The sequence below is a fragment of the Neomonachus schauinslandi genome, chromosome 12 (genome assembly GCF_002201575.2).
Source record: "Neomonachus schauinslandi chromosome 12, ASM220157v2, whole genome shotgun sequence".
NCBI lineage: Eukaryota > Metazoa > Chordata > Mammalia > Carnivora > Phocidae > Neomonachus > Neomonachus schauinslandi.
Window position 1 is genome coordinate 91,351,591 of NC_058414.1, and position 22,429 is coordinate 91,374,019.

Genomic DNA, 22,429 nt, shown 5'->3' on the forward strand with positions numbered 1-22,429 from the left:
AATAGCATGCACCATGTAAATTGTCAGATACCATCTAGGCTGAAGTTTTAAGTGTTACTACTACAGTTTAAGTCTAAGTCAGTTTCAGAAGAGGCAGGACCATAAAATAGCGGTGTTGGGATTTACAGTGGGCTTATTTTTCCCTCCCAACAGATTGAAGGGGATTTTGAGCATAGCAGTATTTGAGTACAGTCTGGGCAGGAGCTGCCTTTTTAGAGTGGCCTATCTGTGTTCCCCAAGGGAAACTGCCTCAGTACCACATTAGGCCCTGTTAACTTCCTCAGAAGCCTTGAGAGGAATAATAGGCATTCCAGTTTTTCTTGTACACTTGCAACTCAGGTGTTCCCAAGTACAAATTACAATTCATGAAACTCATGGAGGGGTTGAACCAAAGAGAGAATTAAAGTTTTTACTCTGAAGTTAGTTGCTTGGTAATAAATATTAACAGAAATTTTCATGCTTCCATTCAAATGAAGAACACTTTGCCTACCAAAGTTATAAATCAAGTTGCTAATTCTAAAAACTTAGATTGTAGTTATGTACAAAGCCTAATTAATTATTGTAGAGGTTACAGGGCAGAGAAACCTCCATGTTTTTATGGGTAGGACACTGTATTGCTGTTAATTCAGATAACTTGGTTTAATCTCTGTTTGTTATTTTTAAACTTCTTAAACTTTGTTTACACTAAAAATTTGGATTGATGAAAAAATTAAGAAATCAAATTTTACCCAAGAAATACTGTTCTGGCCTCAGCTTTGCTATTCCCCTACATGTAGCCATTTTCCAAAGCCAAATTTGACTTGGAGTATTTACAATTCCCTAAACCTTTCTGCCTTTATAAGCTTTGTCAAAGATAATACTCCAGTTTGAAATGTTCTTCTTCTTTCCTGTGGTCTGAGTCCTATCTTTTCTTTAAATTTTGGCTTCTACTTTTTGTATGAAGCCTTTTCTAACCTCTCCATCCTTGGTGGCCATTCTAGTCTTAGAATTCCCGAAGTACTACTGCTAGAGACATCCATTTGGCATTCGGGTCATGCTACTTTATTACTTGTTATTTCAATTAGGTGTCCTATTTCTCTGTCACTATCACGGACTCCTTGAAGGTAGAGAGCTTGTAATTATATGCCTATTTGTAACCCCATTGACTAGCACAAAAGATATGTGCACTAATAGGTTTGATTCTATGATTTGGATCCAATGTTAGTGTAAGAGGGTAATTGTTTTTTTTTAACTTAGGTTATTTTTATATGACTATATGCCCAGAAAACCCAAAGATACAGCATTTGAATTCATGAAGTAATTCTTTTTATTAAAAGATCTGGTTCATAATTGTTTTCTATTAATTGTAGTCTGCCCCCCCCCCCTTTTTTTTTCCAAATGGGCGCTGTTTTACCTTGTTTCTTTTGAAAAACATGGTTTGGGCCAGATACCTTGATAGAAACCAAAATTACCAGTATTTTTATTTTAAAATTCTTTGTTGGTTTAGCTAAATTATATGTTTCATGGCATAAGCCCAAATAAATTTATTAAACACTGCATGGTAATGTAGCCAAATTATTTTAAGATATTAATCTTAAAGTCTCTTAAGTAAAACTTTAAAAATACCAATGAACAGATACTTAGGTGCTAGTCCATCTCGGGATATTTCTGTATCTGAAATTATTAGGGGTTTTATTATTTCATGGTCTTAAAGGTTTTTCTAATGTGTAAGCTGATATTTGATAGCTGTATTTATTGTGTTTGCAGTTATCAAATGTCTATAGAGCAACCATTCTTATGCAGTGAGAAGTTACTTTAAAATGTTTTTTTGCATTTATAGAAATATGCTTTTTGTAAGAGTTCATTGGGGATAATGTTTGCTAAATTCGTATTTGGCATTCTTATATTTTGCCTGACAGCTGTGTCTTCAGGGCACATGTATCTTAATATTAGACTTAATGTTGTGATTTCTGAAGCAAAAACAGTCGCCCTACTTTACAAAATGTTTGATTAGTAAAACTTCTAAGAATCTTGATTTTATTTTAAGGCCTGGTTTATAATATTATTGAGCCATTAGTTTGACATAGCATTGAAACAATACTGTTGTTGCATGCTAAAAAGCTTAGATACTGTAGTAGGGAGAGTCCTAGATATGTAAGGGTTTTTTGTGTTTTTTTTTTTTTTTTTGTATTTAAAACTACATCATCTTTAAATTTCTTAGCATAATTTGGGTACAGATTGAAAATAAGACATTTTTTCTTACATGCCAGTAAGCAAAAAACTTGAATATATAGCATTGCCCTTCTGGTGCTAGCTTATCATAGTACCATTCTAATATGAACTTAGGCCCTCACCAAAGTCTTAATGAGATAAAGTCTTTAAAACATTTTTTTTAAAACCCCAGTTGGTCCAGAGACCATTTCCCAGAGTTCTAGCGTTGGACTTTTTCCTATCTATGGTCAGTCTTATTCTTCTGTAGGGTTACACTTGTTAAGTCAGTATTTTGCAAAATAAAACACCCTGATTTTGTTCACTTTTGTTTTCATATACAAGAATCTTTACAGTCAACATGTACTTCTAGATGCTGTATTGAAATTGCTGGCAGAGTCTATTCTATACAAACTGAACAATCTGGCCCCTTGTTTTATTTGTAAAGGTTCAATGTATCTATGCCTGCCTACTTCAATCTGCAAGGGAGTGTCAGAAAGGCCCCGCATTCGCCGAGCCGTGAGTTATCACTAACTTTTCAGATGTGTTAATGAATGTGGAACAAAAGCAGTTGTGTTTAAAAGGAAAAAAGGACCATCAAAATAATCTTTATTATAGTAGCAGGCGTGAACACTAAATGATTTATTCCAAATTGTGGTGTCAAAGTAACCTACTGGAACTAGAGACTAGCCTCTAGAAAACCTATTGTTGAACTGCTCTGAAGCTATCATTTTAGCTATAAATTACTTTTCTTAAATTTTATATGCCCTGATTGCAAATGAGAATGTTCTTTAAGTCTTTTTAATGGAGTTAAAACAATTTGAACAAAATCTTACCCCATCTAAAAATGACATATTTAGTTGACTTTGCATTAAGCTCTTCAAAATAAGACCATGTGAAAGGGGTAAAGGCTTAACCTTTTTGTTATTCACATGAGAATAATAGAAATTAATTTAAATAATTGAATCACTTCCTAGATGAGTTTTTGGAGTGCCCCAGACATCATGTGAAGTACAGAGGTATTTACAATCTCTTTTGGTACCAACAGTTCTCGCTTCAGTAATTCATCAGTAGGTTTTCGTTCATCAATGATGATATCAATTTAAGGCTAGAATAAAATACCTACATTTCTTAGGGCTTATCATTCTACGTAGAAAAAATGTCCTTAAGAGTTTTTTTTTCTTTTTTTTCCCCAAAGAGATTCTAAGCAAAAAAAATCGTAACTAACATCTGTATTTTGTTACTAGAGTTAGTTACCTTTCTTTTTCTTAGACTCTTTAAAGTTTGAGTTGGATAGGCATATTTGATTAGGAGGTTGGATGCTTCTGTTGCTTAGGAGGTGTACTGTGTTATATGAAGACAGAATAAATTTAAATATACCCGGTTTGGCCATATGTAGCACAGATCACCTAAAATTTGAAGGTATGGTACCTTTGGAGGCATTAAAGTTAACGTTTCATTTAGGCAATGTGCCTTTGTCTGACTGGTGTGTAAGTCCTTCTTCCAGGTTTGTACACTCTTAAACACGCTATTCTACCCTCTCTAACTCATCCCAGCAGCAAAAGGGAGACACTTCAGCTGGAACAAAATAGTGGAAGAAATGGCGTCTGGGGTTCAGTGGGGATTCGCAGTGTGTATGCAATGTTTGCAAGATTACTTTTTATGTTTTTCAATTAATGTAAATAATTACAAAATAAATCTATGCTTAGCATCAAGTAGGGAACATTGTATACCAGTAGAAACTCTCCTAGTGGGTCTGCTGCAAGTCACTTAACCTCTTGGGGCCTCAGTTTCATCATCTGCAGTGTGAAGGAGTTGGACTCGATAATCTTTAAAGTCCATTCCTGCTCTATATCCTATGCTTTTCTGAAGTACTCTGTTTAACGGAATGCATTGCTTTCCCACTTTGACTATTTGAATTACATTTGCAGTACACATACTGCAACTGCATGTCTAAAATAGTTTTTCTATAGGATGTTATATGAAAAACTAATCCCTCTTGAGCTGATTTATAAATAAATGTGTGTGTGTGTGTAGCCACACAGGAAAAGCTAGAGATGATAGGGCTCTCAGAAAATAAGTATTTTCCAGTTGTCTAACCTTGAATGTTATTAACTTTTCTATATTGCAGGAGATACTACTCGTCAACGAATCAAATTCAGTGATGACAGAGTATGCAAGAGTCACCTTCTCAACTGTTGCCCCCATGATGTCCTCTCTGGAACTGTACGTATTTATTAAATTTATTATTTGATTATTGGTATCCTACAGAAATGAACTACTTGATAAAGACTTAATTCTTTGTCAAATTATTATGCAATGATTTTTTTTCTATTAACATATAATGTATTATTTGTTTCAGGGGTGTTATGCAATGATTTTTTTAAAAACAGTGTTAGAGGAGGGATTTGCATCCCTTATATTGTTTATTCAGGTTGATGATTTAAAGCTGCAAAATGGAATTCCTCTGAAAAGTCATTGCTGTCCTTTGCTTTATAATTTTTTCCATTCTTCAGAGAAATTTCTGAAAAAGCATTTCTTATTTGGAATATAAAGGCAGTTATACTGTAGGTGCACTTTTAGTTCTGAAATTATAGAAATGATTTTTAAAATAGTTTTCTTTACTGTTGAGCAGAGTAGACTTTTATCCAAAGCATTTTATGTTTACATTTGTACACATTATATTATGGAAATCATAGTGAGGAAAACCTAATAGTAAATACTTAAATTTACACAACTTAATTTGCTAGTAGTGTTGTCACTTAAAATGCATTTATATTTCTGACTCCTAATGATGTAAAGCTCACTTAATTTAGATTTTATATCTAGTGATATTGGTTGACCTTGGAGTATCATCATTTTAATTTGAAAAGATAAACCACATGATGATGGACCTATTTAAATGGAACAAAGGATCTGATTTTCTGACTTTGGGGTTTGGTTGGAATGATTACTCACTGCAAGAGCTTCCCTTCACGGCATGTGATGGCAGAGGAGGACTGACTAGTAGGAGCTAAACATGTAGCTGGCTTTATTTCTCATTTGCCAGAAATGACTGAAATGAAGAAAAGATTTCTGACTTCCATTTTCAGACATGATGTGTTCCTGTAGTTAAAGTAGTCTAAATTGAGTGTTTTTTTCTGGGTAGGAAAAGTTAAATACCTCTAACAGAAATCAAGGCACATAGAAGAGGAAACACTGCTGTCTTTTTCCAGTAGGAAAGACTGTTGAAATTGTATTATGTTAAAAGAGGGGGAAGAAAAGCCTACATTTAAAAATTTATGTGATACCTAAATTTTTTTTTTAAGTGTAATAACGTAATCCAGATTCTGAGCACTTGAATTAGAACTATGACAGATAATTAACCCTCATTCCTACTCTTTAGAATGTCCATAAAATTTTTTTTTTTTTTTAAGATTTTATTTATTTATTTGACAGAGAGACACACAGTGAGAGAGGGAACACAAGCAGGGGGAGTGGGAGAGGGAGAAGCAGGCTTCCCACCGAGCAGGGGGCCCGATGTGGGGCTCGATCCCAGGACCCTGGGATCATGACCTGAGCCGAAGGCAGACGCTTAACGACTGAGCCACCCAGGCGCCCCCATAAAATATTTTTAATGTGCTTATAAAACATTTGAAATCTGTAAAATAGGTAATTATCTGTAGTATACTTTGATTTTCCACATTTACTATTGTATTAAATTTAATGGTCATTTTATTTAATGTCTAAATTATAACTTCAAATAATTTTTGAGGACAGGCTTAATTAGCAAAGTGACAAAGTTAGTTTTTTTATTTTTTAAAACTATAAAACCAGCCATAGCAAGACATGGACATAGTGTTATATTAGTCAGGTATGCCATTAATAATAAAAATCTGACGTCACAGTTGTGCTTTATGTTTTATAATGTACATAAGCAGTTATGCTCATTTATTTCTTTTTTAAAGATTTTTATTTATTACAAAGAGAGTGCGAGCCAGGGGAGGAGCAGAGAGGGAGAGAGAGGGACAAGCAGACTCTGCACTGAGCGCTGAGCCCAGCGTGGTGCTCGATCCCAGGACCCTGAAATCATGACCTGAGCCAAAACCAAGAGTCAGATGTTTAGGGGCAAACTGAGTGGCTCAGTTGGTTAAGTGTCCGACATTCTCTTTCTCTAAATAAAACAAAATCTTAAAACTGTTTTGTGATCCACAGTTAGCCGTAATGATAGTAGATGAGTATTCAAAATCACATAGTTCTATTGATTTAAAGTATAATTGGGACCAAACCCAAGTTTTACTCAGCATGTTTTCTCCTCTGTAGGGAATACTTAATTTTTTATTCTGTTAAATAAAAAAGGATGAGTGGTTGGTCTTGGACTTTCCTTCTTGTAAAGTTCTTGCCTGGTGGATTTATAAGATGCACATTTTCTCAAATTCTAACATCTCTGAAACACATATTTTAAAATGATGATAGAAAAATATTATCTTAATTGGTAACATTTTCTTATAGTACAGAATTGAATGGTGTGGCTTAAAATTGACAGTGCTTGGGTGGATTAAAAACAGTTAATGAAAACCCTTCTACAGGCACTCGCCAGGGAAACTCTGGATGAAAATACCTCCTTTTTGTCAATGTAATAGACCTGAGATTGCCTTATGTAAGGATGATACTAAGTAGTTGTGAACCTCTGTGAGAATTTAAGCAGAGCTTTTACAGATGGCTCTGGGACTTTGTGAGACTGCAGGGTTGTCATATAGAGTGGTCTCCTTGATAACTCAAAACCATCCATGGTGTGACTTTCTCATGACCCTTATTAGGAAAAAGAGCTATTTATAACAGTTCATCCTGTGTACAAATGGTTTATAATTACAGAGTTATGACTTATTTAGCAACCAGTCTCTCTAGAACAACTTTTTTGGCACAGTCTAATAGTTCATACCTCTTTATGTTGAAATGCCTGTTTCTCTTTTTCTTTTTTAACACGTTAGATGAAAATAACTGAATTGTAACTTGATTTTATAATGCTTTTTCTTTGTTGTATAACTAAAGTTTACCCTTTTCCTCAGATCTGTCACTTCCAGCAGAATATGACTCACTAGTACTCTAGATTATTTAGCAGAAGAATATACAGAAATGTATTTTCTGGCATTTTTGGAGATGGAGAGTCTGATTTCTAAAAATGCACTCACGACTGACTATTAGTATGAAATATTTGAATAGAGAGTCAAAATAATTGTGTGTGTATATATATATTTGGGTTACGATTTTTATAAGAAGCATGACTTTCTTGTAACTGAGGAAGCTGCTTTATTTCAAAGGCTTGTGTTACTCTTCTAGTCATCAAGAATATTGTCTTGTTTTAGTCTCATTCTTTTCCTCCTTTTGGCACACTTTCTTCCTGTTCTAGTCACTGTGCAAATAGTAGGCATCATCCCCTTTCAGATTTAGGCAAAACAGATCTAAGCAAAGTTGTCCTTTTTCCCCCTGAACACATTATTTCTGGTACATATCTTCCCTGAAGATAAGTACATTGAAGTGCTTAAAAAATCTTTCCATCTAGCTTCTTATGATCTTGGAAAAAGATGTGTAGTAGTAATAATTTAGAGACATTAAATCTAAAGCAGAGATGGTAACAGAAGCTTGAAATTAAGATCTGCAAAGATGAAAATGTATACTCTCATGATGTGCCTGTCCTAAAATCAGAAATGGCCACTACTAATTTTATCACAGCCTTCATCGTAGTACGATTTTAGGGTTGACAGACCATCATGTATTGTAGTGTAAGGTCATCATTTCATAGGTGGGAAAAATTAAGGCTCAGAGAAATTGTGCTTGTCAGATGTCTCACAGAGAATTACAGTATATTATACAACACAAGAATCTTGGAGTTATTTAAATCTAAATACTTTAAAAAATATTTTTATGGTTTTTGTTAGTTTTTTAGATAGCACATTTACTTAGGGCAGTGACTTTCAAATGTTTCTGAAGTATCTTTGGAGGCATTTCATGCACTAAGGTCATGGGGACTGGCGGACTGGCCAGTCTTTCCTATTTCAATGGGAATTTTACACATTTCAAGTTTAGGTATTTTCCATGAAATTTTGTTTAAAAAAAAAAAAGATTCTGCTCAGAAATAGAATTTAAAGTTTAAAATGAGAAATACAAGGATAAAGTAAAAATTTTTTCTGCCTTTTTGAAGTGATTGAGTAGGAATATTAGTTGTCAAAAATTCTGACTGAGTTGATTTTACATTGCCCAATAAGTTCTGGTTTTTATCTGAAGTGAAGTTTTTACTAATTGAAAGTTCTTTATTGCTTTTTTAAACTATTCTGTTTAAGGGCTGGTCTAAAATCAGTTACTTGGGTACATATAAGCCTGAACTTTAAAACTGTTGAAGTCTATTTGATAGTACATATGTAAAAGAGCCATGAAAGTATGGTGAAGCAGAATAAGTGATAAGAAAGAAAGAAACCACAGAATTTTCTCAACCAGCCACTAGAATGTAAGTTTCATAATAAGGGCAGGGATGTTTTGTTCTGTGCTATGTCCTCAGCATCTAGAACAGTGTCCCTCCATTGTGTTGAATGAGTAATCAGTCCACCCATAAGTCTGTTAAAAAACTAACTTGAGTTTGAAAAATTAACGATTGTTAGTGGGAAATGTGTTATCTTTTAACACGTAAGGAGCTGGAGAGTATCTTGGGTTTGTTGACTTGCTTATCTAAATAATGACAGCAGTAGTTCCACATGCAGATGGGAAAAAATTAGTCTTTAGGTACTCTAAACTCAGTTTCTCAAATTTGTTTGTTTAGGCTATTTTGATATTTTTTAACAGTTGTTCTTAGCATTAGTCCAGATAACTGGCTTCATTTTTTTTCTTTTTAATTTACATAATAAGAGCTGCCCAATTTGTAAAAATGCCAGATTTTGCAACCTAAGTTTTACCGGTTTTGGCCTTTTTTTTTTTTTTTTAAGATTTTATTTGTCAGAGAGCGCAGGGGAATGGCAGGCAGAGGGAGAAGCAGGGTCTCTGCTGAGCAGGGAGCCCAATATGGGACTCAATCCCAGGACCCTGAGATCGTGACTCGAGCCAAAGGCAGACGCCCAACCCTCTGAGCCACCCAGGCGCCCCCAGTTTTGGCTTTCAAAGTATATTTTATGTCATTGTATTAAGCAGATTTTGGTATTTGCATTTTATTCAATTAAAAAATGTGCATTCCTTTAACAAGCATTTATAGAGATTGCCTAAACCAAAACACCTTTGGTGCCTAGGAAGTCAGAGGCACATTAAAAGCTTCCCAGTGAGGGGCGCCTGGGTGGCTCAGTTGGTTAGCGACTGCCTTCGGCTCAGGTCATGATCCTGGAGTCCCAGGATCAGGTCCCACATCAGGCTGTCTGCTCAGCAGGGAGTCTGCTTCTCCCTCTGACCCTCCTCCCTCTCATGCTCTCTGTCTCATTCTCTCTCTCGCAAATAAATAAAATCTTAAAAAAAAAAAATTAAAAAAAAAAAAAGCTTCCCAGTGAATAATTAAAACTTTACTATTAAACTTTAAAAACTAAGTCTTCAATATTGTTTATAGCATTGTTGATTGGCACACGAATACCCTGAACTATTCAACTTGGGGTACGTATGCCCTTGGGAAATAACTTTTTTCTGTCGTACTAAGTAATCTTGTAGTCATTAATTTTATATACTTAATATACTTTAGGCTTATGGAAGTAATTTAAAAACAAATTTTTTTGTTTTAAGATTTTATTTGTCAGCATGCGCACGCTCAGGCGCACACAAGCAGGGAGAGTGGCAGAGGGAGGAGCAGGCTCCATGCTGAGCAAGGGAGCCCAATACAGGGCTCCATCCCAGGACCCTGAGATCATGACCTGAGTGGAAGGCAGTTGGCAGATGCTTAACCCCCTGAGCCACCTAGGTGCCCCTGAAGTGATTTTTTTTTTTTTTTAAGGTGACCCAGAGACCATGTATTCTAGCATCTTGTTCTAGTTTAGTGTGTCTTTAGTTGAGGTTGCTCAGCAAATTTATTCATTAATTGGATTAATGATTAAATAAAAATACACAGTTGATCCCTGAACAATACAGGGCTAGGGGCACCAAGCCCTGTGCAGGTATAAATCCCTGTTACAACTTTTGACTCATCAAAAGCTTAACTACTGATAGCCTATTGTTGACTGGAAACCTTACTGATAACATAAACAGGCGATTGACAATATTTTGTTTATATTATGTGTGTATATGTATATTTATAAACTGTATTCTTACAATAAAGTAAGCTGGAGAAAATGTTAATAAAATCATAACGAAAGTACGTTTATAGTACTGTACTATGAAAAATGCGCGTATAAGTGGACCTGCGTGGTGGTTTAAGGGTCGACTGTACATGCATGTAGTTGAGATGAACTATAGTGTTGATGGTCAATTTTTATGAGTTAAATTACAACTTAATTGTACTTTTAACTTTTATTCTATAATGAATCATTCTGAGGGAAGAATCTTTAACTTCTGTAATAGAAAATTTTAACTATAGGGGCGCCTGGGTGGCTCAGTTGGTTAAGCGACTGCCTTCGGCTCAGGTCATGATCCTGGAGTCCCGGGATCGAGTCCCGCATCAGGCTCCCTGCTCAGCAGGGAGTCTGCTTCTCCCTCTGACCCTCCCCCCTCTTATGTGCTCTCTTTCATTCTCTCTCTCTCAAATAAATAAATAAAATCTTAAAAAAAAAAAAAAAAAAAGAAAATTTTAACTATAAATAGAAGTAGAATTGTATAATGAACTTCATGTACCCATATACCAGCTTCAGTAAATCTTTACCACATAGCTACCTTATTTATAATCACTTAATGTCCTTTTGTTTGTTATTTTGAAGCAAATTTTAAATCTTGGACCTATCTGATAGGATGAATCTTGAAAAAATATAAAATAGTAAAGACCAGTTTCTCCCAGGTAAAGTAGAATGAGATTTGGAAGTCATTGTTAAAGCATATTGTTTTTCATAGTTCGATACTTTGTTAATATATTTCGGTGTCATATTTCTGTATAGTGATTCTCAATAAATGCTTATTACCTGAGAACCCCAAATCATCCTCTCAGTTTTCCCTGAACTCTTCAGATCTGTTTTAGAGATGTGTACAGTTTTATAAACTGTTTTAACAAGTCTGAAGAAACTAGTGTGTCTCTGAGGCTATTCAGTGAAAAAGAGAAGATGGAGTTATAAACACATCATTTGGATGTAGACCATGAACACAGAATAGAGCAAGTACATGATAATAAATGAAACTTGAAACAAATATTTTTGTTGTACTAGGAGCTTAATGACAAACATCAAGCAAAGTCACAGATTCTCTGTCACTGGAAATATTTTTTAAACTGATGAATTTTACCTTGATATACAGGTGGCAAGTCAGATGACTTACTGAAATCCTTTTTAGTTTGATGATTCTCACTCATTAAGGGAACTTGTAAAAGCATTTGGTATTTTATTTTGACCCACATACAGTAAAACATTGTGAATGTATTTTGTCCCATAGGCATTACAGGTCTATAGGATCAAAAAATATAGGCATATATATTAATGTATTTGGATAATATAATTTACGAAATTTCCACATTTCAGTTCTTATGTTTTTTTCCCTTTTATGGTATTTATTATAGTGTTTGGAGTAATGAAATTTAATGTTGAAATTAAGAAGAGTAAGAAATAGAAAAAGGTGAGGAAGGGAAGGTGGGCTGAATGGAGAAACTAAAGAGAATTCTCGGTAAAAGTTAACAAAAAATTTCTCTTCAAAAAATGATTTATTGGGACACCTAGGTGGCTCAGTCAGGCGCATGCCTAAAGCTCAGGTCATGATCCTAGGACCCTGGGATCAAGTCCGGCATCAGGCTCCTTACTCAGTGGGGGGCCTGCTTCCCTCTGCCTGCCGCTCCCCCTGCTTGTGTGCTCTCTCTCTCTCTCTCTCTCTCTCTGGGAAATAAATAAAATCTTTTAAAAAAAGTGACTTACTTTTTTATCTCTTTGGGAGTGGTACTGATTGCTGAGATCAGCATTCATTCACTCATTCACTTAAGTACTGAGGACCTACTGTGTGCTATGTTGGGGATACAGAAGTGAACACCACAGGTTTCACCTTTAAGTGGTGGGAGCTAGCATTCTGATGTGGGAGACACACAACTAAGTGAAAAGAAATAATGTGATTTCAGGTAGTGATTTAAGTTGCTAGGACAAAAAAAGCATGGTTAAGTAACTTAGACTGTCTGAGATAGTGGTCCAGGGACTACTCAGGGTGGATAGAGAAAACTGTTCTGTTGATAAAGTGACATTTGAAGAGATCTAAATGTTAAGAAATTTAAGCCAAGTATTTCTGAGCAGGAATGAACTTAGCACATGTTGCTTCCTCACAAAACTTTTGGTGTTTTCCTATTGTACCTATGGCCAAAAATCTAAAATCCTTAGCCCAGTCTACCTCTTCCTTGAATGAATAAATTGGTTTGGTCCTTTTTACCAGACTGATTTATTCATTGTTGTCTCACTATTTTCTTTCCCTAACATGATTCTCATTTTAGCTTACCTCATTTTCTCTTGCTGGAATAACGTTTCTTTACACATTTATTTTTATTTTTTATTTTTTTTTTAAAGATTTTATTTATTTATTTGACAGAGAGAGAGACAGAGCAGGAACACAAGCAGGGGGAGTGGGAGAGGGAGAAGCAGGCTTCCCGCCGAGCAGGGAGGCCGATGTGGGACTCGATCCCAGGACCCTGGTATCATGACCTGAGCCGAAGGCAGACGCTTAACAACTGAGCCACCCAGGCGCCCCTCTTTACACATTTAAATCCTGCCTGGCTTGCTGTATGTGATTGCCTGAGCCTATGGCCTTTTAGCCTCTGAACCCCAGTGTAACGCCTGCTCTCTATGCTACTGAATAGGCATTTGTTAGTTTTTCTTGTTTATATATATGTTCTCTCTCTCTTCTCAATTAGTATCATCTTTCTAGGGCAAGGACTTTTTTTTTTTCCAAGATTTATTTTTTTTATTCGAGAGTACAAGCACGGGGAGCGGCAGGGAGAGGGAGAAGCAGGCTCCCCGCCGAGCAAGGAGCCCGATGTGGGACTCGATACCAGGACACCGGATCATGACCTGAGCCGAAGGCAGATGCCCAACCGTCTGAGCCACCCAGGCACCCCAAGGACTTTTTTTTTTTTTTTTTTTAAAGATTTTACTTATTTGAGAGCACGCAGTGGAGAGCACAAGCTGGGAGGGAGCCCAATGCAGGACTCGATCCCAGGACCCCGGGATCATGACCTGGGCTGAAGGCAGACGCTTAACCAACTGAGCCACCCAGGCACCCCAGGGACTTTTGTTTCAATGTTATCTAGATATCTTTGCATATCTTGGTTTGGGATGGATAAGAAAATATTTCATGCTATGTTCTTCAAAAATATTAAAAGCTAGAAGAAGAGCTCTGTTTTTCTTTATCCACTCAGGGATAAATGGACTTGGAAATGGAATGTACAAGTGGGAATGAGCAGTTAGTAAATGGGAAGTGGTAAAAGCAGGAACTAATCTCTGCATGCACGGTGTGCCCCTTTCCTCTTCTCCCATCATTCATGTTGGACTGATTGATTTGAATACCAGGATTGGAATTAGGAAAGAAATATCGTAATTTTATTTTAAGACAATATGGCATAACTTGAATGCATACTCAGGTTTTATTATTTCAAGGCTTTTTCCATATTATACTGGGCTTTCTCTTGTTATTGAGCTGGGGCTTGAATCAAACATTGAACATGGATGGAGGAGAGATTTTACAAATATGAGGAAGGAAGAAAGTTAAAAGTGTAAGAAGTGAGAATCAAAGTGTAGGTGACTTGTGTTTTAGAAAATAGCACTGACATTGGAGGGCATATATAAGGGTTCACGTGGTCAGCCAGGACTTTGTATTTCCCATGCTCTGTCCTGCTCTCATGTCATCGTTTCACTTTTTCTCCAGCTGGTGTGTGTGCTGGAGGGCATATATAAGGGTTCACGTGGTCAGCCAGGACTTTGTATTTCCCATGCTCTGTCCTGCTCTCATGTCATCGTTTCACTTTTTCTCCAGCTGGTGTGTGTGCTTTTTAGTACTTAACCAATATCACTATATTCTTCAATTCCTTGCTATTTTTGTACTATATCTAAATTATTGTTATATTTTGATGTCTTCCACCCTCGTCTTGAGACTCTTAAAACAGTGTAAGAAAACATAATAAAAAGACACATGGGAAGAATTATTATTTTAAACTAAGCAGTGTAAATAAATAAAAGAATTAAAGCCAGGTTGGATGACAGTAAAACTATTGCTCTCATGAAGGTGGTTTTTACAAAGTTAAAATTACCAAGCAGTGGGGTTTGTTTTTAAATCGTAAGTATGGTAATAGGAATTTATACTGTTATTCTCAAGCATTCGTCCTCATCTTCTCCCTCATTAAATTTTCTTGTGGCAATATACTTTGGTCTTGCAGGTGGCACTGTTCTTTAGAAATACTTTTCAAGGGGCTCCTGGGTGGCTCAGTTGGTTAAGCATCTGCCTTTGGCTTGGGTCACGATCTCAGGGTCCTGAGATGGAGCCCTGCATCGGGCTCCCTGCTCAGCAGGGAGTCTGCTTCTCCTTCTCCCTCTGCCTGCTGCTCTGCCTACTTGTGCTCTCTCTCTGTCAAATAAATAAAATCTTAAAAAAAAATACTTTTCAATATTTCTGTTGTTAATAAATTGACTTAGGGAAGTCGGATTTGGGGTTCCTTTATAATTCGTTAAAGGGTCTCCTAGTAGAATACTTCTAACTTTAGAGGAAGAATATGTAAAACTGTCTGCTTGGTAAACTTAATTGGGTAAAGCAGACGTTTAGTGAATGTAGTATTATATATGTACCATACTGGATACTGCTACTTAGAGTTCCTGTTGTTCCATCACCTTCAATGTGTCCAGAAAAAAAGGTTTCCTTCACAGACCAACTCTTCCATTTGATTTAGTCATTTCTCTTGGTGGCATCATCATTTACCCATGCTTGAAATACTCCTGACCTTTTCTTCTCAACACTTCATTTCCAGTTGGTTATTGGTTAGTTGATAGTCCCATTTAATTAGTTGATTGAGAGTCGTTGTGTTATCAAAATAATATTGAACTATATTAAGGACTGGATTTAAATTTTTACTCTGCTCCTGCCAGCTTATAGTCTTAGGCTTATGATCTTATGACTTCTCTGAGCCTTGATTTCATTGTTGTAGGAAGGTGGTGATGGAATTGATGATTTCAGAGATCCTCCCCTCTCTAAAATGCTTTTATTCTTCTCTAGCACCCTATTTTACCTCCATCACCTGCTTTCCCTTTTCTTTTCTAATTTGACCCTATGGCTTTATTTCTGGCTTACCCTAATAGCCTATCCCGCCTTGACCTCTTTCTTCTTGTCAGTCCATCCAGTAGTATGGTGTTAATGCTTCTAAAATACAGATTTTATCATGTCCTGTTTCTGTCCAAGTAGTCAAGCATTCTTCTTTGCCTACAGAGAAAATTCTGCATGTTGATTCATATTCAAAATCTTCAACAATCTAGTCAGAATCTGTAACTTGATTGATGCGGCAGTCTTGAAGTATTTGAGAAGAGAGAAGTTCAGAGAAATTAAGTGAATTTCTCAGAGTTAAATGGATAATATGATGTTAAGGGAGGTCTTCTGAGTTGCTGAGTACCCAGTCTGTCTTATTTTATTACTTAGACAATAAAGTTTTCAAGTAAACGTGGAAAAAGCATAAAGCGTGAATATTTTCCATTATATATCGCCCCCCATCCCAGACATAAAGCCTGTAACAACTTAATGTACCTTTTTCACACTCCTTTCTGTGTGTGTGTGTGCATGCATGTGTGTGTTTTAACGAATGGCATTATATTTTTTGATTTTTTTTTTCCACCTGTCTTGGAGAAGTTTCCAAATTAGTGGTCTATATTTTAAAAACATGCCTACATAATATTTCATAATATGGCTGTTTCCTAAATTAATTATTCAGTGACTATTATTATGTTCATAGTTTTTGGTTTTGGTGCACAGTGTGGCAATGAAATCTTTGCGTGTGCATCTGTGTATATATATGCACCTGTTGCTTTAGTTTAATGTCTTTATTTTTTTCATTGAGAATATAAATTCCTTGATAGCAGGAATTATCTTCTTATACTGTTTTATAATTCCCTTAAGGATTTAGCTCATTGATCTGAGTAAATACAACAAAGCAAGAATATTTGCAATTCTTGAAGTGGTTACTATGCCTAGTTTCTGTCACTGATTTATTCATTAACGTATTACTGCCATTAGTTTATAACTGGCAGTACACTCAAATGTGTAGGTCAGCCCTTTGATTTGCTCTACTATAATATGTTTGTTGATTTTGATGTATAATTCCTGCATGCCTCTGTTCTGTTACTTAGATTTTTTTCTCCAAAATTAAAGTGGCTTTTTTTTTCTGATTGTAAGAATAATATGGGTTCATTGCATTTAATTCAACCAATATCAAAGCAGTCTCACATCAGTGTCTGTACATGAATTTACAAAAATGGCATTTTGCTTTTCTTTGCCATCTCTTTTCTCCACTTAGTATCTAGATCATAATTTCTAATGGCTATATAATGTGTTGTATGACATGCCGTAATTCAGTTAATCAAAACCCTATTGCTAGGCTCTTAAAATGTTTCTAATTTTTTACGTCAAAAACATCATTGTTAAAGTTTTGTCCATTACTTTTGTGTACTTACTTCATTGTTTCTTCAAGTTCTTAGAAGTAGAATTCCTTAGTTAAATCATCACACTTATTTAGTAGTCATGGGTTGTGTAAAACCTGGTCTTTTATATAAGAGGGGAAAAATAAGAGAAACTTCCTCATGAAGCTTAAAGTCCATTTGAGGAGATAATGTTCATTTTTGAAATTTCAAAAGAACACTTAGAAAAGCACTTAACAGAATCAACTTTGCTAAACAGTAAAGTGTAGTACAAAATGCTGAGAGGTTGTAAGAGAAGTTATCAGAATTAGATATAGTTATTTGGTCAAGACTTCACAAAGGAAATGAATTTAGGATGGAGAAGACAAAAATGCAGAACTGAATTTTTCCAGTTAAAATATGCATTTTTCTCATTTACAATCTAAGAATTTAGAAGTCTTAAAAATTCCAAGAATAAACTTGTGGGAAGAATGTAATTATGAAGTAAATTACTTATTAAATTTAAAAATTCAAAAACTCTCCCTGTGGCTTTCATTACAAATAGAGCCTTTGTAAGTTAAAATAAATAATCGAACATTTTATTATGTTCAGTTTGAAACTCATTTATTTTATAAGAGAAGCAGCAGCAAATATCTGTGCCCTGAGTGTTCAAAGCACTATTGAACCATCAGTGATGAAGTCAGGATTGATTCAGGTTTTGAGGATTGGTCCATACTTGGTCATGGTGTGATTCTATCCTGGTTCCCTTTGTGGTGGCTTTTTAATTAGATGACCGTGGTCTCAAAGAGCATTAACATGGGCAGACTTCATTCACTTTTACATTGACAGGTAGTTGTGTTTGTTTTGGCTTGCTTATTCTTTATTTTAAATACTCCCTGTGTGTATGACAGTGCCAGAGTACGTTTTTAGTCACTATGGTATGGATAGAGGAAAATAGATGACTAGTATCTAGAATTCTGAAAATCTGTATACACCTACTGTGCTGCTAGATCCCCGAAGAATAAGCACTGAGGCTATTCTAGGCCCCCCCCCAAAAAAAAATTATAGCTAGGCCCTTCCTCCTAGGACTTTGGCGCCCCACAAATCTACTATTGTAAGCTAGACTAGACTGGAAAGCTGCAGAGCTCATGGCCCAGGATAGTGTCAAGTCCAGGCGGTCTACCTCCTGGAGGACAGTAGCACACAGGGAATAAGAGAGAAGAGTAGCATAAAATACTGAGGAAGGAAAGAAGTCCCAGCAAAATTGATAATCCATGGAGAGGTGAAGAAGACCTTCCCCTCCAGAACTTAGAGCAGTTTTATACTGGGTTGCATCTTGACCACCCTTGCTTGTTAAGCTCAGGGCCCTGTATGCCAAATGTTCTTCTTTGTCCTCTTTTACCAGTTTGATTCATTCAACAAATATTTATTTATTTATTATTAGTATTCTTCTTAATTTTTTTTATTTGACAGAGAAAGACACAGCGAGAGAGGGAACACAAGCAGGGGGAGTGGGAGAGGGAGAAGCAGGCTTCCTGCTGAGCAGGGAGCCCAATGTGGGGCTCGATCCCAGGACCCTGAGATCATGACCTGAGCCAAAGGCAGTCTCTTAACCAACTGAGCCACCCAGACTCCCCACAACAAATATTTATTAAACATTCCTATATACCAGGCAAATTACATAGATAAAACAGAAAAAAATTCCTTGTCCTTGTGGAGCACACATTCTAGTGAAGTAGTAAAAATTTCCCCCTTGCACAAATTCCCCTCCAAGGCATATATCCACCCCACCCCCACCCCCCACCCCCAAACTTCTTCCTCTTAACAAAACTCAGCCTTACAGCAGTGGTATAATTGTGAATTGTGTCCTTTTTGGTGTTCATTTTGTTCTTGACCCACATAGTTGGCTTTTTTCCTTTGGTTGGTTGGATGATGTAAGTTTAAAGATAGAGCAGAGGAAAGCCTAGAATTCCTGCCAGTGTGGGTAGGCAACAGAGATGTTTAGGTTAAACAGTGAGACAAGATTTTATAGACTCCTTTTAGGTTTTTATTGAGAACAGATTGGAAATCTAGTTAAGCAGAGGATAAAGATAAGGGAGATAAGTGGAGGAAAGGCAGCTAGACGACTGCTTTGGGTATCTGCTATGTGCAGAACACTAGCATGGTAAAACAGAAGGGGTGTTAGACTAGAAATCAGTCTAACCAGATTTTCTCTTAAGTATCTGGAATAAGTGTCTTTCTGGGCTTCGTTTCCTTTGTCTGTAGATCGGGAAGAAAACTAGATCAGTGAGTGGTTCCCAACCCTGTACTTTTTTTTAAATTTATTTGACGGAGAGAGTGAGACAGCGAGAGAGGGAACGCAAGCAGGGGGAGTGGGAGAGGGAGAAGCAGGCTTCTCGCAGAGCAGGGAGCCTGGCGCGGGTGCTCGATCCCAGGACCTTGGGATCATGACCTGAGCCGAAGGCAGACGCTTAACGACTGAGCTACCCAGGCGCCCCACCAACACCGTACATTAAAAAACACCCGGGAGGCTTTTACAATTCTGTCTTTGGAGGGTAGGGCTTGGACCTGTTTTCAAAAGCTTGCGTCAATATTATTACCCCGGGTCTAGGTTAAAAACAACTGCATTGGATCAGTGGCATTCCCAACTGGCATCATAACATTTTAGGAAATAAGTGTAGCATCCCATTAACAACTGTAGCTGTAGAAAAACACATACAAAGGGAGTTGTTGGAGAGATTAATGTTAAGATACCGATTAAGAAACACTCGCTGGGGTGGCTGGTTGACTTCTGTTGGTAGAGCATACAGCTCTTGATCATGAAGTCATGAGTTCATACCCCATGTTGGACATGGAGCCTACGTATAAACACACACACGCACACACACAGGTGTAGCAAAGATGGTAACAATATTCTTTTGTAACTTTTTCATTACTGTCTTATTTTCTTGCATATTTTAGGAGCATTACATTTTTTCCTATAGCTTCTTAAAAATGTTGCTCAATAAGCAGTTTTGATTTCCACACATCAACAGCAAGTTTCAGTTGCTGTTTAATGTCATTGGAAGACTTAGTTAATCCATAGACTTATGAATGAGAGTGAGCAGTGGGGCCTGGAAAAATCTCAGCATGCCCAGCAACAGTGATACATGAGAGCCATTAGTGGGATGAGAACTTATAATACTGGTGAATATTCCTTATTATTTCCCAAAGGATACTTGGAAGACATAGTCTTTATTTTCCCATACATTCTTTTATGTAATTAGTAACTGAGGTAGTGGTTTTGCAGAGAAACTTATTTTTTAGATAATCATAAAATGTCAGAGTTGGAAGGAGGAAGCTACTTAACAGTTGAATTCTTTCCTCAGTATCTTAGAAAAATGGTTGTCTAAACCATATTGGGATCTTTCAGTTATCTGGGAGCTCACTTTTGAGGAACTGTATTCTGTCTTTGGAAAGCTTTGATCGTTAGAAAGTTGGTGGGTTTTTTTTGCTTGTTTGTTTTTGTTTTTAATTTGAGGGAAAGTTAAAATCTGACTCCTGAGTCCTTTGGGGCCATAATATCTATTTCTGCTTCATGCTGAAAAGTTCTTTAGTTGATTGAGGACTAGGTTCACATTTTTATTTTTCTTGGCCAATCACATCTGTCTTCCAGCTTTTTTTGTATAGCTTGGATTGGAAACACTTGGTCTAACTTGTATCTTTTGGAAGAGAGGTGTTTGCCAGCCTTCAGCAAGAGATTTCTTACTTTGTTCATACTATGTCCTGTAAGTTAATTTATCTTAGTCATGCCACACTGTAACTCTTACTCTTGACTGGTATGTTTTTAAATTTGTCTTAATTTTCTGCTCATAGCTATTTGTAAATTTGCCTTCTTAGATATGGCTATAAGACTTCATATTTATTTTAAATTTTATCTATCAATTCTTTGGAATCTTAAAATTTTTTTTTTTTTAAGATTTTATTTATTTGACAGAGACACAGTGAGAGAGGGAACACAAGCAGGGGAAGTGGGAGTGGGAGAAGCAGGCTTCCCGCCGAGCAGGGAGCCCGATGTGGGGCTCAATCCCAGGACCCTGGGATCATGACCTGAGCCGAAGGCAGACGCTTAACGACTGAGCCACCCAGGCACCCCTTAAGATTTTTTTTTAAAGTTTATTTTTAAGTAATCTCTACACATAACTTGGGTCTCGAACTCAAGACCCCGAAATCAAGAGTCACATGCTCTTCTAACTAAGCCAACCAGGTGCCGCAGTTCTTTTGTGTCTTTTTTTTTTTTTTTTTAAGATTTTATTTATTTATTTGACAGACAGCGAGAGCAGGAACACACGCAGGGGGAGTGGGAGAGGGAGAAGCAGGCTTCCTGCCGAACAGGGAGCCCGATGTGGGACTCGATCCCAGGACTCTGGGATCATGACCTGAGCCGAAGGCAGACGCTTAACGACTGAGCCACCCAGGCGCCCAAGTTCTTTTGAGTCTTAATCCAGTGAATTCACTATTTTTTTAGCTTGGGATATTGTGCTATAAAATAGACGTTCATATCCTTTGTTATATCCAGGTTGTTGGCGAAAAAGTTAAGACAGAGTCATTTCTAGGTACTTATATATAAAGCTTAAGGCCCAGACTTCTGTGCTAGTGATTGTTCTAGTCTGTTTCTTGCTACCAGAAACATCCCTCTGCTTGACCCTGGCAGTTTTTTTTTTTTTTTTTTTAAAGATCTGCCTCCTAAATCTTCTGTAAAACCTCAAGCATTCGGGGGGCGCCTGGATGGCTCAGTCATTAAGAGCCTTCGGCTCAGGCAGGTCATGATCCCAGGGTCCTGGGATCGAGCCCTGCATCGCGCTCCCTGATCGGCAGGGAAGCCTGCTTCTCCCTCTCCCACTCCCCCTGCTTGTGTTCCCTCTCTCGCCGTGTGTCTCTCTCTCTGTCAAATAAATAAAATCTTTAAAAAAAACAAAACCAAAAAAAACCCTCAAGCATTCTTTTCTTAGCTTTTCCTAAGGTTAGTTTGCTTCCTCACACATTTTAAATCCAGTTTAAATATATCCTCTTCAGAAAGACCTTCTCTGATCACCAAGCAGCCTCTCATTGTAATGGGAGCATTACTATTTTATTAAACCTCTTAACTGTATTCAGAGACACAATTATGGTTAATTATTTGTTTCCCCTCTTCTGAATGTCAGCTCCATGAGGTCAGAGACTGTATGTATCTGTGACAGTTAGCTCTGTGTCCCTAGTACCTAGCATAGTGCTTGGCACAAGTGGGTACACAGTTAATTGAAGGAATGACTTAGTAAAGTCAACTTAGTAATGTTTGTCGTACTTTAACTTTATGCATAGTTTGTGTAACAAAACCAATGGCAGTATTTACTATACCTTTTCAAATTATTGTATTCTCTTTTTACCAACCATTAAGCAATTCTGAGACATTCTATTGATAGGATAGCATATTTCCAATTGGAAAATCTGTTTTACTTGGATCATCCATTAATCACATCTGTAAATATCTTTGCATCCAGCCCAATTTTTTCCCTTCAATT

General features: G+C 36.7%; 1 protein-coding gene across 5 annotated transcripts in view; it reads left to right on the forward strand.

The window, feature by feature from the left end:
- The window catches only part of LOC110582969 (putative RNA-binding protein Luc7-like 2), a 60,527-nt gene that overhangs the window by 10,980 nt on the left and 27,118 nt on the right, over positions 1 to 22,429 (forward strand). For 3 of the 5 annotated variants that reach the window (XM_021693012.2, XM_044920199.1, XM_021693015.2), the window contains exon 2: positions 4,319 to 4,413. In XM_021693012.2, the coding sequence (XP_021548687.1) occupies positions 4,319 to 4,413 (95 nt within the window). Of the gene's footprint in view, positions 1 to 2,635; positions 2,707 to 4,318; positions 4,414 to 22,429 lie in introns of all 5 variants that reach the window. The other 2 variants (XM_021693014.2, XM_021693013.2) reach the window with 1 other exon arrangement.